Source organism: Leucoraja erinacea, chromosome 21, assembly GCF_028641065.1.
Source record: "Leucoraja erinacea ecotype New England chromosome 21, Leri_hhj_1, whole genome shotgun sequence".
Taxonomy (NCBI): domain Eukaryota; kingdom Metazoa; phylum Chordata; class Chondrichthyes; order Rajiformes; family Rajidae; genus Leucoraja; species Leucoraja erinaceus.
In genome coordinates this window covers 4,096,333-4,116,698 of record NC_073397.1, presented here as the reverse complement: position 1 = coordinate 4,116,698, position 20,366 = coordinate 4,096,333, and the positions used below count along the sequence as shown (strand labels likewise).

General features: G+C 45.3%; 1 protein-coding gene across 1 annotated transcript in view; it reads right to left on the bottom strand.

The window, feature by feature from the left end:
* LOC129707178 (cadherin-22-like) overlaps positions 1-20,366 on the bottom strand; it is a gene marked incomplete at its 5' end in the record, with an annotated part of 810,235 nt that overhangs the window by 476,362 nt on the left and 313,507 nt on the right. The window contains one exon of the mRNA XM_055651984.1: positions 19,665-19,852. Coding sequence (XP_055507959.1) covers positions 19,665-19,852 — 188 coding nt within the window. The remainder of the gene's footprint in view (positions 1-19,664; positions 19,853-20,366) is intronic.

The window sequence follows — 20,366 nt, the reverse complement described above, 5'->3', positions numbered from 1 at the left end:
GGAGCAGGAGCCTCAGAGGTAGTAGGACATATCACCAAAATAGCATTACATATTCTTCAGCAAAGCCCCCTAAAAGCTTGCGTCAGAAGGACAGAGGACACACTGTTCAAAGGGATAAGCATTACCTGCACGTCGTGGTCTGCTGTTTTTCGGACTGGCGCACGTTCTCCAGGCTATTTACATCTATTCAGCTTGCATCAACTTCTCTAATGCAGTCCACAGATCAGATTAGCAATAGATTTGAAGGGGGCTACGAATGGCGGGGGACTGCAGTAACATTTTGATGTTCACATTAGAAATAAAGCAAAGCCTTCTCTCACTGAACACCTCCGCTCAGTCTGCCTAAACCTACCTGATCCCCTGGTTGCTCAACACTTTAACTCCCCCTCCCATTCCCACACTGACCTTTCTGTCCTGGGCCTCCTCCATTGTCAGAATGAGGCCCAGCGCAAATTCGAGGAACAGCGCCTCATATTTTGCTTGGGCAGCTTACAGCCCAGTGGTACGACTATTGACTTCTATAACTTAAAGTAACCCTTGTTTTCCCTCTCTCTCCATCACTCCCCTTTCCCAGTTCCCCGACCAGTCGGACTGTTCCCCCGATTAAATATTATTTCTGCATGCTTCGTTGTCACATTCTTCTAGCTAACACTGATGGAACATGAGGGGGAACTTCTTTACTCAGAGAGTGGTGGCTGTGTGGAATGAGCTTCCAGTGAAGGTGGTGGAGGCAGGTTCGTTTTTATCATTTAAAATAAATTGGATAGTTATATGGACGGGAAAGGAATGGAGGGTTATGGTCTGAACGCAGGTATATGGGACTAGGGGAGAATACGTGTTCGGCACGGACTAGAAGGGTCGAGATGGCCTATTTCTGTGCTGTAATTGTTATATGGTTATATTATATGGTTATTCTGCTGAGTTACTCCAGCATTTTATGTCTACCTTCTTTCATTGTGAAGCCGAGTGTCATTCGCCATAAGGAAGCGATGTTGGTGCTGGACCCGGGCAACACGATACCCAGACGTGGCCTCGAAGGACGAGAAGCCGAAGCGAAGAAGCGGAAACAAAATAACCGAATGGAAACAACGGCGAAAAGCCAAATAATGGACATGACGTCGCCAGGGGGTGGGGTTTGTCAGTGATTGGTCCATGCCCCCGTGTCCATCACATCATTGGCCGGGGGAGACGGGAGGGTGGGGGTCATTTTCCCACACACGGCCGCCTGGGGCTGGAGAGTAACTGGGCACACTGAACCCGAGCACCAAGTTGTAAGCGGCGAAGGAGCGCATCCCTCGGGACAGCCCCCACTCTCTCCCCGGGGTCAGCTCTGCCCTGCCACAGCTGCTCTCTGCCTTGTCTCCCCCGTGGGGCAGTGTGACGGGCTGTGTGTCGGTAGTGCACACACACACACACGGGCCCAGGCGGAGCGGGGCCGCGGCTCCAGCAGCGGACACACGGGGACGAAAACCCGGCAACGTCCCCGTCAGCTACAGCAGAGGTGGGGACAGCAAAAAAGATGGCGGCGCCCTGTACTGCAGCGGCTACTCCAGCTCCCGATAGCGATGTGCGTTTTATGTTTAATATGTTGTCTGTACAGTCACAGTCTTGTGCGAGACTAGTCTATAACACAACTACACTACTTGGATTAAGAAACTTCGACTTTTCCGTAAACCTTTCTGGAGTTACACTGGCTTTGGAACCCGAGGCACTCTGCGAGCTAGGCATCCTCCACCGGCAAGACCCAGGGGCCTGCAAGGCAGTGGACTCTCCTCCCATCATAGGTCGACACTGGAGGCGATACTGCAGGCGGTGTACGTGGCGTGTGAGACCTAGCTTGCGGCACAAGCGGTGTGCTAGACCTAGCAAGCGGGGGCAGCCGAGACGGGTATCAGCGGATAAGGGGGGAAATCCTTTAAAACCGAGATGAGGAGAACTTTTTGCACACAGAGAGTGGTGAATCTCTGGAACCCTGCCACAGAGGGTACCAGTTCACCTGGGAGTTAGATGTGGCACTTGGAGAGAAGGCAGGTACGGGATACTATGGATGATCAGCCATGCATGTCGGTGCAGGCTCGAAGGGCGTTCTTTCACTGCTGTCCAAAAACAAAATGGACTATCTTAGACTGGATTTAACTACACAAAGAAAGGTCAGAGACTGCAACGCCATCATCCTCATAAAGACGTGGCTCAACAACTCTGTTTCGGACAACGCCATTCAGCTGGACGGACTAACAACATTCCGGGCGGACAGGAGTCATGCTCTCAGCGGTAAATCACGGGGGGGTGGTGTATGCACCTTCATCAATAACAACTGGTGTACAAATGCCGAAACTGTGTCAAGCCACTGTTCTGAGGATATAGAATTTCTGACAATTAAATGCCGACCATTCTACATGCCAAGGGAATTCACAGCCATCAACATCACAGCTGTGTACATTCCACCCAGTGCAAACACAAAGGATGCACTGTCTACATTGTATCAGTCTATCAGCTCAATGTAGAACTCTAACCCGGACTCTGTCTACATAATCACTGGCGATTTCAATCAGGCCAAACTGTAGACTGTACTACCACATTATTACAAACATGTGAACTTTGCAACCAGGGGAAATAACATACTCGACCAAGTCTACACCAACATCAGACAGGCATTCAGAGCTGCTCCCCATCCCCACCTGGGGAACTCAGACCACCTCTCTGTTATGCTAATTCCAGCTTACAGACCTCTATTGACCAGGAACAAGCCGTCTGTGAAGCAGATCAGAGCATGGCCAGAGGGAGCCACCTCAGCTCTCAAAGACTGTTTCGACTGCACAGATTGGACCGTTTTTAGAGAGGCTGCCACTACCAACCATCATATCAACTTGACGGAATACACTGAATCTGTGACTGGATATATATTCAAATGCATGGAACATGTGACCGTCATCAAAAACTTCACCACGAGGGCCAACAACAAACCCTGGTTCACCAGGGCGGTACGTGAGCTCCTGAGAGCACGGAATGCTGCTTTCAAGTCCGGGGACAAAGACGCCCTTAGTACTGCTAGGGCCAACTTGAACCGGGGCGTGAGAACGGCCAAGCGTGCCTATGGACAGAAAATTCAAGCACACTTCACGGACACTAAGGACCCCAAGCGCCTGTGGCAAGGCATCCAGTCTGTCACCGGCTACAGGCCAACACCCCCACCGTGCGAGGACAACACAGACTTCCTCAACACACTTAACACCTTCTTCAACCGGTTTGAGGAGGACAACACCACCACACCAACAAAAGCCCCTCCCTGCCCAGACCATGAAACACTTCACCTGGACCCAGCTGATGTGCGGAGGACCCTACTCAAGGTGAACAGGTGCAGGTCCTGACAACATACCGGGGCGTGTGCTCAGAGACTGTGCTGACCAACTCACAGAGGTTCTCACGGACATCTACAACACCTCTCTGAGCCAAGCCATCATACCAGCATGCTTCAAAGCCACCACCATCATACCGCTACCCAAGAAATCCCCAGCCTCAACACTGAACGACTACCGGCCCATAGCACTCACGTCCATCATGATGAAGTGCTTTGAAAGGTTGGTCAAGGCCCACATAACATCCAGTCTCCCCTCTACACTTGACCCATACCAGTTTGCATACCGTCCCAACCGTTCCACTGATGATGCCATAGCAACAGCACTCCACCTAAGCCTGGCTCATCTGGAAAACAATAACAGTTACGTGCGGATGCTGTTTATCGACTTCAGCTCCGCCTTCAACACAGTCATCCCCCAACACCTGGTGAATAAACTCGGCGGAATAGGCATCAGCACCCCACTATGCAACTGGTTACTGGACTTCCTCACCGACAGACCACAGACAGTAAGAGTTGGCAAAAACTCATCAGAGACCACCATCATGAACACCGGGGTCCCACAGGGATGTGTGCTGAGCCCTCTGTTGTTCACGCTGATGACACATGACTGTTGTGCCAAACATAATTCGAACCACATCATCAAGTTCGCAGATGACACAACAGTGGTGGGTCTCATCAGCCACGATGATGACTCAGCCTACAGAGAGGAGGTACAACAACTCATCAACTGGTGTGACATCAATAACCTTCAACTCAATGTCAATAAAACAAAATAAATAACTGTGGACTTCAGGAAGAAACAGACAGCACACACCCCACTCACCATCAATGGCAGTGCAGTGGAGTCTGTGAAAAGCACCAAGTTCCTGGGAGTGCACATCACAGATGATCAGACATGGTCCACCAACACCATCTCCCTAGTCAAGAAAGCACAGCAACGCCTCCACTTCCTTCGACGGATGAGGAGAGCCGACCTCCCCCCTTCTGCCCTCACCACTTTTTACAGGGGTGCCATTGAGAGCATTCTTACCAGCAGTCTCTCAGTCTGGTATGGCAGTTGCTCTGCTGCTGACCAGAAGGCCCTACAGAGAGTGGTGAGGACAGCGGAGAAGATCACCAGATCACCCCAACCAGCAATCCAGGACTTATAACCCATCTCGCTGTCGCAAGAGAGCAACCAATATCATCAAAGACACCACCCACCCAGCACACAAACTGTTCACCCTCCTACCATCCGGCAAGCGCTACCGCAGCAAGCGGAGCAAAACCACCAGATTCAAAAACAGCTTTTTGCCTCAGGCCATCAGACTACTCAACACACAAGAAAATTTCATGAACATTACACAAACAAAGACCAACTGACTGTCAAAATAACTTTAACTCAATGTCTGCAGTATGCTATTTTCACTTTTCTATATTGCACCTTTATTATTGCACCTTAATAACATACCTTAAAATTTGACTACACTCTGGCACACTGTGAATATTTTATATAATATATATGTCCATTGTCTATCTTTATTGGTATATAGTCTGTCTGTGTTATCAATATTACTTGCACATTTGGAGTATGAGGAAACGCAATTTCAATCTTCTGTGTAACTACTTGTTGCATTATTTTAATTGACAATAAAGTTTACTTTGACTTTGAGTCTGGTCCTTCTGCCCACCCACAGTCACTGACTCACCATTGGACCCCGACCCACACAATGGGCGATTCAACCCCCCCCCCCCCCGACCCACACACGGGGAGATACACCCCCCCGACACCCACACCCAGGTGATTCACCCCCCAGACCCGCGGACCCAGACCAGCACACAGGGTGATTCACCCCCCCCCCCCCCCCGACACCCACACTGGGTGATTCATTTCCCCCCACCCCCACCGGACAGACCACCCGGGGCATTGGCAGCCATAGTAAATCGCTTTTACAACATGGGGGCACACACATTCCCTGGCGGGCCGATGACAAGTGTGCATGACAACAAACAATTTTATCTCCTCCCATTCTCCCCCCCCCCCCCCCCCCCCCCCCCCCCCCCCGCCCGCCATTGACAACAAGAAGCACATATTATTTATTGTTTAAACACAGTAATACCGTCTGGTTGGCTGCGTCACGCACACAACAAGCTCCCACGCGCAACACACCAGATAATCTGTATTTATTCAGTTTATTTGCAGTTCATTTGTTTTTTTGAACTTTGTGTATTTAACAATGCCATTTTAGCAGTGGTCTTGACTAAGTCGTACTTTTTTTTTCCCTCCGCAGATGATACATTATTCTCAAATCACATACCTTAACTCTATTAAATGTTAAATATTAAAAGTCCCTTTAAATGTGTGTTTATGATTCTAGTTTTAATTATTATTTAGCTGTGTATATGTGGGGGGTTGGGGGGGGGGGGGGGGAAATCGTTAATCTCTACCCTGTACGGGGACCCGACCTTTTCCCTGTCGGGTCGCCGATGTCGTTGGGCCTAACATCATGGAGCCGGAGTCGGCCTCTGGCCGGGACCAACCTGAGGGCTCCAGACGTGGAGCCTGCACACTCGCCATCGCAGAGCTGGCTGACCGGAGCAGGGACAGCTGTGGTGGCGCGCAGCTGCAACCCGACTTCGGAGCTTCGGAGGCTTCGGCCGCAGGCCCAGTGGACAGGAACATCGGGAGCTCGCAGGTCCCTGGTGGGAGACCGCTTTAGGGAGCTCCCGCAACGGCAACATCTCCCACCGGAATTGCGGGGTTTAAGTGGAGCCGGGGCCTAACATCGCCCTGAGCAGCCTAAACAGCTGCAGAACTTACCATCGCCTGCCGGGGGCTTTAACATTGTGAGCCCCAGTCGCCTCGACGCTGTAGTTGGACCGCGAGAAGAACAAAGGGAAGAGATAAGACTTTTGCCTTCCATCACAGTGAGGAGGTGTTGGAGATTCACTGTGATGGATGTTTGTGTAAATTGTGTTAAGTGTGTGTCTTGCTTTGTTTTGTAATGTCAAAACTGTAGGAATGACATTTCGTTCGAACATAGAAACATAGAAACATAGAAATTAGGTGCAGGAGTAGGCCATTCGGCCCTTCGAGCCTGCACCGCCATTCAATATGATCATGGCTGATCATCCAACTCAGTATCCCGTACCTGCCTTCTCTCCACACCCCCTGACCCCCTTAGCCACAAGGGCCACATCCAACTCCCTCTTAAATATAGCCAATGAACTGGCCTCAACTACCCTCTGTGGCAGAGAGTTCCAGAGATTCACCACTCTCTGTGTCTGTTTGTTTGACAATAAAAGGCATTCTATTCATTAGCCTACATAAAAACAAAGTGTCGATGCCTCTTCAAGGTCTACTAATCCACCCATAGCTTCAGTTGCAGGCACAGCTGAAGGGATTTGCTACTCGGAACAAAGACCGCATTAGAAGATCATCTGAGTATCTTGAAATCAATCTCATGCGCACGTGAAAGAGCGCTGAGCGACGCGCTCCTTCAGCCGCTTATACCTTGGTGCTCAAGTTCAGTACCCAGTCACCCTCTTGTGACCCCCACCCTCGCCCTTTCGGTTATTTGGCTTTTCGCCGTTGTTTCCGTTCGGTTATTTAGCTTCCACTTCTTTGCTTCGGCTTCTCATCCTTCAACACCGCATCCGCGCACGGGCAGCACAGTGACGCAGCGGTAGAGCTGCTGCCTTACAGCATCGTAGACCTGGGATCGACCCTGACTACACCTGCAGTCTGTATGAAGTTTGCACATTCTCCCTGTGACCGCGTGGGTTTTCTCCGGCTGCTCCAGTTTCCTCCCACATAGCAAGGACGTGCAGGTTTGTAGGTTGATTGGCTTTGATAAATTGTCTTTAGGGTCTAGGATAGAACAGATGTATGTCGGCGTGAACTTGATGGGCCGAAGTGCCTGTTTCTACACTGTATCTTTAAATTAAACTAAAGGCACGGCTGACGATGAACCGTGGTCCTGTTGGGTCCCCGTTGTGACGCCGGTCAAGTATACACGGAACTGCGCAGGCGCAGCTGATGGGACCGGCAAGTGGGTGCACACTGCGCAGGCGCGACTGCCGCGTTTGAAACTTCTCCCGTTCACAGCATAAAGTTCATTAAAGTTTTTTCAAGTGAATTACTTTGTGTTTTAATATTTTTATTATTTTATACAATTTTTTAACAATACAAAACAAAACAACCAAAAAAAATAAAATAAAAAACTGAAAAAGTCAACAGGAAAAAAAAGAAAGGAAAAAAAAAATAAATAAAAATAAATAAATAAATAAATAAATAAAACAAAGCCGCCAGACATAACAGTATTGGTACAATCCACATGGTGCTACATATTACTTTGTAAAATATAACAAAACTTGATACTGCACACCGCAGGCGAATGGAAGCTAGAGGACCTGTGGACCCGTTAGGTCCCCGTGGTGATGACACCACATCAGAGGAACACAAAATGTTGAACGGTAAAGCAAGTTCAGACCATTTTAATATAGCCAGGTTAAGAGGAGCATAAAAGGGAACCGAGATTTTGAAAAGGAACACTTAAAGCCCTGTCCCACGGTACGAGTTCATTCAAGTGCTCTCCCGAGTTTTAAAAAAATCAAACTCGTGGTAAGCACAGAGAATGAACGTAGCGGGTACGATGGGTTTCGGGGACGTCTCTACTCGCTAACGGCAGGTAAGCATGGGAAGACTCGTGAAGATTTTTCAACGCGTTGAAAAATGTCCACGAGAGCCCTGAGTACTGACGAGTAGCCATTACCGTAAATCTCGGAGTTCGAATCCTAATCTGAGGAAGGACATTCTTGCCATAGAGGGAGTGCGGAGAAGGTTCACCAGACTGATTCCTGGGATATCAGGACTTTCATATGAAGAAAGACTGGATAGACTCGGCTTGTACTTGCTAGAATTTAGAAGATTGAGGGGGGATCTTATAGAAACGTACAAAATTCTTAAGGGATTGGACAGACTAGATGCAGGAAGATTGTTCCCGATGTTGGGGAAGTCCAGAACAAGGGGTCACAGATTAAGGATAAGGGGGAAGTCTTTTAGGTAGATGAGAAAAACTTTTTTCACACAGAGAGTGGTGAACCTGTGGAATTCTCTGCCACAGAAGGTAGTTGAGGCCAGTTCATTAGCTATATTTAAGAGGGAGTTAGATGTGGCCCTTGTGGCTAAGGGAATCAGGGGGGTATGGAGATAAGGTAGGTACGGGATACTGAGTTGGATGATCAGCCATGATCATATTGAATGGCGGTGCAGGCTCGAAGGGCCGAATGGCCTAATCCTGCTCCTATTTTCTAGGTTTCTATGTTTCTATGAATCAGGGCAAACTCGGGAGAGCTCTTGTAATGAACTTGCACCGTGGGACAGGGCTATTACTAGTCCTCTGCAGTCTCAATTACACTGACCTTTGGACACAAACACACAGCCAACATTCAGTGTAAAATGAGGGTTTCTTGTACTTGTGGAGGTGAGATAAACAACATGAAGAATGTTAATAGCTCCCACAGTACTTAGAACAAAGCTGAGATCCATGTTTACATTTCAATTAACATACAATCTGGATATAATCACAATGCTTTTTGTGGGGTCTTACAAATTGGTTTGTATAGCCTTATTATAAACCAGGCTCCTGGGTAATATGCTCTTGGGTAATAAACGGCAATAGTCCATATTTTGTAGCGAAATATTGTCAATTACCCAAATACCAGCTGACATTGTACCATGCAATTGATAGTGTCAGATTTCATAGGTTTTAAAGGTTTCAAAGGTCTTTTATTGTCACGTGTACCAATTAAGGTACAATGATATGCGAATTATCATAAAATCAACTAAAAAAAAGCAACTAGACACACAACAACATAAAAGTTAACATAAAAATAGACAAATATAGAATTTTCTGACAACCTTTGTTACAACGTTTCTCCTGGGCTCGTCGTGGAGTCCAGTATAGAAGATGGAAGTGACAGAGTGCCTGAAAACATATCAGCATGCATCACAGCATGGTTTGGGACAGCTCCAAGAACTTGCAGCCATTTGTGGATGCAGCCCAGGCCAACACACAAACCAACCTCCCTTCTATTGACTCCATTTATAAGTTCTCACGCTGCCTCGGCAAGGCCAGCAGCATAATCAAGGACGAGTCACACCCGGGCCACTCCCTCTTCGCCCCTCTCCCATCGGGCAAAAGGTACAGAATTGTGAAAACGCACACCACCAGATTCAGGGACAGTTTCATCCCAGCTGTTATCAGGCGACTGAACCATCATACCACCAACCAGAGAGCAGTCCTGAACTGCTATCTACCTCATTGGTGATCCTCGGACTATCCTTGATGGGAATTTACTGGCTTTACCTTGCACTAAATGTTATTCCCTTATCATGTATCTATACTCTGTAAATGGCTCGATTGTAACCATGTATCGTCGTCTTTCCTCTGACTGGATAGCACGTGACAATAAACTAAACCGATGTTTTGTATTCCAGGATGGAAACTCCTGCGGAGGATTCTCCCAATGAACTGTTCCCTTACAAGAAGCATTGGTCCTACTGAATTCCTCCCAGTTATTTATGCCGCATATCCTCCCCCTTAGACCTTCGCCACATGGAATATTGTTACCCAACTCACACATCGCCACCGGACGATTCGAGATGATGGCGCATACATTTGTCCTACTCAAAGGCCAGCATTGAAGTACCCTTCTTATTAGGGCATTTCAATAGACAGTAGACAATAGACAATAGACAATAGACAATAGATGCTGGAGTAGGCCATTCAGCCTTTCGAATACCAGCACCGCCATTCAATGTGATCATGGGTGATCGTCCCCAATCAGTACCCCGTTCCTGCCTTCTCCCCAAATCACCTGACTCCGCTATCTTTAAGAGCCCTATCTAGCTATTTCTTGAAAGTACCCAAAGAACTGGCCTCCACCACCTGAGGCAGAGAATTCCACACTCACAAACCTCTGTGTGAAAAAGTTAATTTCCATGAAACGGCCGGCTCAAAATGAATAGAATCATGGAATCATACCATTGTAGTTCAGAAATATGCCATTTCCACCCATCGCATCCATGCTGACCAAGATCCCAACCATGCTGTATCCTTATCAGTTTTTTTTATCCATGTACCTGGCCAAGTTACTTTTAAATATGCTAATTCTATCTGCTCTATCACCTACTCTGGCAGCTTGTCCCAGGAAACCATTATACTCTGAATGAGAAATTCAACCTCTTAGAGTCATGGGGTCATAGGGTCATAGAGTGATTCAGTGTGGAAACAGGCCCTTTGGCCCAACTTGCCCGCAATGGCCAACATGCCCCAGCTACACTAGTCCCTCTTGCCTGTGCTTGGTCCATATCCCATCAAACCTGTCCTATCCATGTACCTGTCTAACTGTTTAACCATATAGCCATATAACAATTACAGCACGGAAACAGGCCATCTCGGCCCTACAAGTCCATACCGAACAAATGTTTTTTTTTTTCCCCTTAGTCCCACCTGCCTGCACTCATACCATAACCCTCCATTCCCTTCTCATCCATATGCCTATCCAATTTATTTTTAAATGATCCCAATGAACCTCCCTCCCCCACTCCCACTGGGAGCTCATTCCACACCGCCACCACTCTCCGTAAAGACGTTATCCAAACTTCTGTCCCTTAATACATGTCCTGTTTGAATCTAATTCTGGGAAAAGCTTTCTCTGTCTAAACATTTTAAAGGGATCAGTCCCCCCTTAACCTTCTGCCTCCAAGAATAAAGACCCTCATAAACTGGCAGCCCATACACTCTCAGCATACACCTGTGTGAAAAAGTTACCCCCGCAGATTCCTATTAAATCATTTCCCGTTCATCTTGAACCTATGTCCTCTGGTCCTAGATTCCCCGACTCTGGGCAAGAGACTCTGTGCATCTACCCAATCTATTCCTCTCTTGATTTTGTACACCTCTATAAGATCACCCCTCACCCTCCTGTGCTCCAAGAAATAGAGAACCAGCCTACTCTGTAAACATTCGACTCAAACAATTCACTTTGTAGATACAGATGAATGAATTGGAATGCAAGTGCAAACAGCAATAGCGCTTTCGTTTAATTTGGAATTGATGCATTCATTTCCTTCTGTGGTAATCCTAAGGAAATGACAGCTAATATTCACATTGAACTACACAAAAGTGTTGTCACAATGTCATACTATGGTGTCAATAAATAAATGGCTGACTATATATGGCACATCTTTGGAATTCATAAGTTCATGTGATGAATTCATCGCCACAGACGGCAATGGAGGGCAAGTCATTGGATATTTTTAAAGTGGAGATTGATCAGTTCTTCATTAGTACGGGGGTCAAAGGTTATGATGCTATGGCAGGTCAAAGGAGTGCAGAAAATAGATCAGCCATTATCAAATGGCAGAGCAGACTCGATGGGCCAAATGGCCTTATTCTGCTCTTATGTCTTGTGGTCTTGCTATCTTTGTATAGGCCAGTTTTGGTATTGTTTGCAAACATTTTTATCAGATCATCTACTTCCTCATCCAAGTCATTAATATATTACTAAGAACAAAGGTCTCAGCACAGATCTCTGTGTTACATGTTTTACTTTAGTTTAGTTTACAGATTCAGCTTGGAAACAGACCCTTCAACCCACCAAGTCCACACCGACCAGCGATCCCGGCACACAAACTCTATCCTACACACACTAGGGACAATTTACATTTATACTGAGCCAATTAACCTACAAACCTGCACGTCTTTGGAGTGTGGGAGGAAACTGAAGATCTTGAAGTAAACCCAAGCAGGTCACGGGGATAATGTACAAACTCCGTACAGACAAGCACCCGTAGTCAGGATCGAACCTTGGTCTCTGGCACTACGCCACTGTGTCTGTTTGTATAGACTTCCAGTCAGAAACACATCCTTCCACCACTCTTCTGTTTCCTATTACCAAGCCATCGTTGGATTTTGTCCACCAACATACCTCATGTCCTTAGTGCCTTAACATCTGGACCAGCCTATACTGCAGGTCCATGTAAAACCTTTGGTGAACTACATGTTAACAATTTGTATGGTACCACCTTGATCAAATATTTTTTTTTAGTTAATCAATAGATATTCAATGTGCTTTGAAAGCATTGTATTAAAAAAGGCTGGCATTTCTTGGAAGTTGCCAAAGTATTCAATGTAATGTGTAACATCAATATTCAATGTAAACACTGAAGGGAAAACAATCCCTACCCAAGTCAGTGGATATTTTTAAGACAGGGATAGACAAGTTCTTGATTAGAATGGGTGTCAAGAGTTATGGGAAGAAGGCAGGAAAATGGGATTACAGAGAATACACTTCTTTTTGGAGCGCAGAAGGTTAAGGGGGGACTTGAGAGGTTTTTAAAATGGGAGGGATAGACAGAGTAGCAGAGTTCAGCCATGATTGAAATGGAGCTGGCGGAGTAAATAACTTGATGGAGGGTTATGGGAGCGAATGGGACTGAATTCTACTAGAAGGGTCGAGATGGCTATTTCTTGTGTAATTTGTGAATATGATTTACATAATGGCAAGAGTGGGAAGAAGGCAGGGGAAAATTTCTTGGTCAAGTTGTGCTCTTACAATTAATGTCAATTCTATTTAACTAAATTTTACACATGGCACCTGCCCAAAATTATCAATTTCCTAAATTCACAACACCTGCCCAAAATTCACTGCCTCATTATCTAAGTATACATTGTGCTTCATTCTAAACAAGGGGAAATATTTTAACAGCGTTGTTTCAAGTATAAAAACTGATCAGATTACCAAAGATTACATATCATTCTTGCAGAAAAATCCTTATTTGGGAAATGGGATTATTTTACCAATGAAGTAATGAGAATTCAGGAACAACACGTTCCTATAAAGGTGAAGGATAGGACAACAAGCCCAGTAACCCAATGTCAAACGATATCTAGGGTTTGAAAAGGCAAGGAGCGCATGAACGTAATGAAGCACTGAACACAGAGAAGGCTATTGAAGACCATAGAGAGAGAAGGGAGATGTTAAAAAAACATTAATTAGTAAAGCACAGGCAAATTATTACTGACAGATAAGATTACGGGAAATCCCAAGGCATTTTTTAAATATATGAAGAACAAGATAGTAAACATGGAAAGATTAGGACCCATTAGGGATCAAAGAGACAATCTGCATGAAGCTAGAGGATTTGGGTCAGTATTTAAATGAATAATTCTCAACTGTATTCATGAAGGAGAAAGCATCTATATGACGCGCTGTCTCAAAATCATCCACCATCAAGGATCCTCACCACTGGGCCCAGGCCCTCTTCTTGTTGCTAGGGTTGGGCCAGAGGTACAGAGGCCTGAAGTCACATACCCAAGGTATGGGAACAGTTATTTTCCTACAACCGTCAGTTTCTCGAGCCAATCCGCAACAACACTAACAACACAACACTAGCTCAGCAACACCACGGGCCATCTCTTGAACTGCCACAAACTTGTTTCGTTAAATTATGCTTTGCACTAATGCCTTTAAATTCGCAGAATGTATGCATAATTTACGCGTAATTTATGCGTAATTTATGTGTAATTTATGACTTTCTGTGTTTGTTTGAGTATATGGGTCTGTAATGCTGATGCAAGTACGATTTTCATTGAAATTCTTCATTGTACGTACCGAACATACTTTAGCATATGTTGGAGATTTTACTTGAGATGGTGATGTTATGATTACAAAAGGAGGTTTTCAATGTCTTTGCAACCTTAAAGGTGGATAAATCCACAGGATACAATGAGATCTATCCAAAACTGCTCTGTGAGGCAAGGGAGAAGATCGCTACAGCCCTGGCAGGTTTCACTGGCCACAGGTTGCGGTGCTAGATGACCTGAAAACCAACAAATGTGGTACTTTAATTCAAGAAGAGCAGCAGGGTTTTATATCCATGTAATCTATTATCTCAGTTCCATGCACCTACTGGGCAACTGGTCTTCTCTAATGTTGCAATAATGATATGATTCCACATGTGTGGGAAGGAGCTGTGGATGCTGCTTTAAATCAAAGATAGACAGACACAAAGTGCTGGAGTAACTCAGCGGGACAGGCAGCAACTCTGGAGAGAAGTAATCATGCTGTGAGAACAGAGAGAATGATTGCCATGCTGTGAAAACGGAGAGGATACGGAGGAGTTTCCTCCCAGAGGCCATGAGGACTGTAAACTCACCAGGGACTAAGTTTACTGTACCAATTTACTGTTGTATGATGTCTTTTTAAAATAGCTGCTTTTTCTTTGTTTTTCCTCCCACAAATATGTAATATGAGAATATGTTATTCTGTTCCATTCTGTTTTGTAGTTTTTTTGCACAATCCGCAAGCATTGCCATTTTTCATTTCACTGCACATCTCGTATGTGCATGTGATGAATAAACCTGACTTGACTTGAAGGAATGAGTGATGTTTCGGTTCGAGACCCTTTTTCAGACTGGGGTGAACCAAAGAATTGCAGGGGGAGTCGTCTATGTGGAAGTTGGATAAGGGTGGGGATGGCAAGATGTGACTGATGTTGAAGGTGGCAAACATATCAGGGAATGATGTATTGAATGGGGTCAGATATAAGGACCAGGAGAACTCTATCCTTGTTCCATCTGGGCTGAAGGGGAAGTGACAACAGAACTACAGGATACAGAGGAGACATGGTTGAAGGATTGATTTATGACAGCAGAGGGGAAACCAAATAGGACATCTCGGTGAATTAATCCTGGTTTCTACTTGATAAATAACTGACATTTTCCTTTGATACGAGCAGCATCTGTGGCAGGAATTGTTCTGGTCTGGACCCTTTTGTTAGATCGAAGAAGGTCCCAGACCTGAATCATCATCTGTCCACTCCCTCCGTAGATGCTGTCTGACCCGATGTGTTCTTCCAGCAGTTTAGTCTTTGCTTAAGATTCCAGCATCTGCAGTTTTATTGTATCTCCATTTTCATTTTGATTCTTGGAAATATTGAAACGTCTGTAGTTTTCCTCTTAATCTTGTCCAAAAATAGACACTTGAATCCTTGAACAAAGCGTCAGAGTCCCAGGTTCAGTCCTAACTTTGGGTGCTGTCTGTGTGGAGTTTGCAGGTTTACTTCGGGTGTTCCAGTTTCCTCTCTCATATTTTGTCCCAATTGCCCCCTGAAAACCGTGTGCAGTGTGGTGGCAAAGCAGTAGAGTTGCTGCCTTACAATGCTTGCAGAGCCTGAGGCCCGGGTTCGATCCTGACCACGGGTGCTGTCTGTATGGAGTTTGTACGTCCTCCCCATGACCGGGTGGGTTTTCTCCGAGATCTTTGGTTTCCTCCTACACAGGTATGTACTGTAGGTGAATCGGCTTGGTAAATGTAAAAAACAATTGTCCCTAGTGTGTGTTGGATAGTGTTAATGTGCAGGGATCGCTGGTCGACACGGACTCAGTGGGCTGAAGGGTCTGTTCCCGTGCTTTATCTCTGAATTAAACTAAACTAAACTAACCAACTGCCTAGCTTTTGTGCCAAATTTGTCAGGCAGCTTTTAATTATCCTTGAAGGTAGACACAAAATGCAGGAGTAACTCAGCGGGACAGGTGGCATCCTTCTACCCGAAACATCACCTATTCCTTCTCGCCAGAGATACTGTCTGTCTCGTTAAGTTACTCCAGCATGTTGTGTCTATCTTCATTGTAAATCAGCATCTGCAGTTCCTTCCTACACATTAGAATTAACCCTGTTGATTGGTCTGGAGTTGCAGTACGTCTGCCAGACTGTATACGGATGACAAATTCATGCCTGCGCTTTAATGATAGTCAAATTGTTTATTAGTTACCATTAAGAATGCCATCATATTTTATTCCGGTATTATTTGATCACTTGACTTTAAACTTCCCAGTCATCTTGGTTGGGTTGAACTCATATTTCCAAACCAATAATCTCAGTTGTCTGGATACACGTCAAGTAATTTAACCACAATGATACTTTCATGGTAACTTTGCAAATAGAACATTTAATGGTGGAAGGTTGCTTCTTGGACTGGAGGCCTGTGACTAGTGATGTACCTCAGGGTTGGGTGCAGGGCCCATTACTGTTTATCACTAGTAGTAGTAGTAGTAGAAGCAGTAGTATATATTTTATTTCGAACATGTAAAACAAAAAAAGTTCTGAAACTGCACTTGAATTTGGTGGCCTGGCACCTTGCTTGAAATGGCATGAAACTGCACTAGAGCCTTGCACCCTGATTGAAGTGGGATTTCGAAGAATAGCCGTGAGTCAAATGCCAACCCACCAGCCGTGAGCGAGTGCCAGCACACCAGCCTTGAGTGACTGAGCTGCCAGCCCAAGAATCCTTTCGACCCACAATGTCCATACTAGCCCGCTGGAAACCAATCCCTTCAGCCCACAACACCCATACTAGCGCTCCAGAAAGCCCAACCCCCCCTGGCCACCAATATTGGAAGTGGTAGAGAGGTGGAATATTGCGTTGGGGGACCAGCCCTCCCATGTGAACATGGGACCCAACAGGTCCCACTTAGTCTAGTATTATATATATATACCCCTACACAAATATATTCATACATACATACATATCTCCATCATATTACCACATACATACATACATACATATATACATGCATATGCATGCACGCAAACATACATATATACAGTTTATAACCAATTATCCAATATTCTATGTACAATGTGAGTATCACACTGTGTCAATAAACTGAAACGTAACCATCATCACAGCCATATTTCATTATTATTAGACCTCTGGAAAATAATTTTTTCGCACTTCTTCTTAAACTGAGTAATGTTTGTGCTTTGCTTGAGTTGAGGTTGAGGACCCACAACCCTGTTTACATCAATGGCATTATGGAGAGAATCAAAAACTTCAAATTCCTGGGCGTGCATATTTCCGACGTTCTTTCCTGGACCCACCCAGCACACAGATGCAATCATAAAGAAAGCTCATCAGCGCCTCTACTTCCTGAGAAGATTACGGAGATTCGGCATGTCAAAGAGGATTCTCTTGAACTTCTACAGGTGCACAGTAGAGAGCATGCTGACTGGTTGCATCATGGCCTGGTTCGGCAACTTGAAAGTCCAGGAGTGGAAAAGACTGCAAAAAGTTGTAAACACTGCCCAGTCCATCACCTGCTCTGACCTCCCCACCATAGAAGGGATCTATCATAGTCGCTGCCTCGAAAAGGCAGCCAACATCATCAAAGACCCAAACCATCCTGGCCACACACTCATCTCAACATTGCCATCGGGAAGAAGGTACAGAAGCCCGAGAGCTGTAATGTCCAGGTTCAGGAACAGCTTCTTCCCTGCAACCATCAGGCTATTAAACACTACAACCTCTTAAGTTATGTACTACAATAGACTATTAATATGATTATTATTATTGCACTGTCCCTTTTTTTCTGTGCTTTTGCTATATTATTTAATATGTTTACATATTCTGTTGCGCTGCAGCAAGTAAGATTGCATTGTCTATCTGGGACATCTGACAATAAAACTCTCCTGACTCTTGAGTTCCATATCCAAATCATTCTACAATTTCACCCACAGATTGAAATACACATACTCTTCATGGTAGTACGAACACAAAGTTTCTTTAAATTAAATCTCCTCTCAAATTATGACCACCCTCCCTATTAAATAACATTTTTTAATATATTACCTGGTAGTAAATTATTTCTTGCTTTATACATTATTTGTGGCGTATTAAATTCTACTAGATCCATAAAGTTCAAGGCATTTGACTTTAAAAACAGAGCGTTGGTGTGTTCTCGAAATCCTACATTATTAACTATCCTTATGGCCCTTTTGTACAGTATGTATAATGGATGTAGGGTGCTTGTGTAAGTGTTACCCCGTACCTCCACATAGTAATTTAGATATGGCAGAACAAGTGAACAACAAACAAGGCTTCGTGATTCAGAATGTGTCTTGTTCTTCCCAGGACTGCAATGCTCCTTGCCAGCTTTGCTCGCACATGTTTAATATGATTCCTGGAATGACCAGACTGATTCCTGGGATGTCAGGACTGTCATATGAAGAAAGACTGGATAGACTTGGTTTATACTCTCTAGAATTTAGAAGATTGAGAGGGGATCTTAAAGAAACTTACAAAATTCTTAAGGGGTTGGACAGGCTAGATGCAGGAAGATTGTTCCCGATGTTAGGGAAGTCCAGGACAAGGGGGTCACAGCTTAAGGATAAGGGGGAAATCCTTTAAAACCGAGATGAGAAGAACTTTTTTCACACAGAGAGTGGTGAATCTCTGGAACTCTCTGCCACAGAGGGTAGTTGAGGTAGTTCATTGGCTATATTTAAGAGGGAGTTAGATGTGGCCCTTGTGGCTAAGGGGACCAGGGGGTATGGAGAGAAGGCAGGTACGGGATACTGAGTTGGATGATCAGCCATGATCATATTGAATGGCGGTGCAGACTCGAAGGGCCGAATGGCCTACTCCTGCACCTAATTTCTATGTTTCTATAATATGAGGTTTCCAGCAGATTTTGTGGTTTAATATCACACCTAGAAATTTATTTTCATATACTTCATATTTTAAAATGTATTTTCATACTCTTTCTATATCAACACTATCTATCCTCACTTGTACCCGAGTGTTTATTTTACACTTGCCAGCCAACATAATCTTTGTTTTTTGAGCTAGGTAGGGCTCTCAAAGGAGTCAGGGGATATGGGGAGAAGGCAGGAACGAGGGTACTGATTGGGGATGATCAGCCATGACCACATTGAATGGCGGTGCTGGCTCGAAGGGCCGACTCCTGCACCTATTGTCTATTGTCTATTGTTTTGTTCAAATTTAATGATTATTTGTTTATGTCAAGCCACCCTTTTCTCCTTTCTGTTGTAATCTCCTCCAAAAGCTGTTGTAAATTCTTCCCAGAACAAAAGATATTAGTATCGTCCACAATTAAAACAAATTTCAATCTCTACATCAATGAAATTGGATGAGAACTTACATGGCAAGAAGCATTTAAGAAACAGCTAGACACGTACATGGAAAGGACAAGTTTGGAGGGATATGGACCAAACACGGACAAGTGGGACTAGCGTAGCTGGGATATGTTGGCCGGTGCGAGCAAGATGGGCCGAAGGGCCTTGTTCCACGCTGTATCACTTTATGACTATAACTATGAACACAGAATGAACACAGAATCATTTACAGCCTGCAGGAGCAATGGCAAACCTACCGTAACATCTTACTTCGCAGTCTCCAGATAAAGCAAGCTCAGTGTGGTCCTTGGATTAGAGGTTCCATGTAGTCAACACTCACCTTTTTGAGAATGATGATCCCTTCTTGTGCCTCTGGGTCTGTGACGACGCTGAACCTGTCAGAGCTGTCCTCTTCTTTAAGAGTGTAGGTCATCTCAGAGTTTTGGCCCAGGTCAACATCCTCAGCCTTCACCCTGCCCACCGTTGTTCCAATGGCTGATGACTCAAGCATGCTTAGCTGGTACAACTCTGTAAAAGACAGCAGAACATGGCTCACAATTTGCCCATGGCTCTACACCTTCCACCCATACTCTCTTGACTAAATGCCTGGTACGTGGCATGATTAGTTTAGTTTAGTTTAGAGATACAGCGCGGAAACAGGTCCTTCGGCCATCCGAGTCCGCGCCAACTAGCGATCCCCGCACATTAACACTATCCTATACACACTAGAGACAATTTTACATTTACACCAAGCCAATTAATCTACAAACCTGCACGTATTTGGCATGCGGGAGGAAACTGGAGAAAACCCACTTAGGTCAGGGGAGAACGTACAAACGGCGTACAGACAAGCACCTGTAGTCAAGATCGAACCCGGGACTCTGACGCTGCAAAGCAGTAGCACCACTGCATTACCCAAATGATGGGTGGGCGGCGCGACTCACGTCGCAGCGGCCTCTGCTGTCCGTCTGTCGTTTTTTAAAATTTTTTGTCTCGTTTCTATGTAGGGTATGTATGTGGGGGGCTGGGCGTGGGGGGAGGG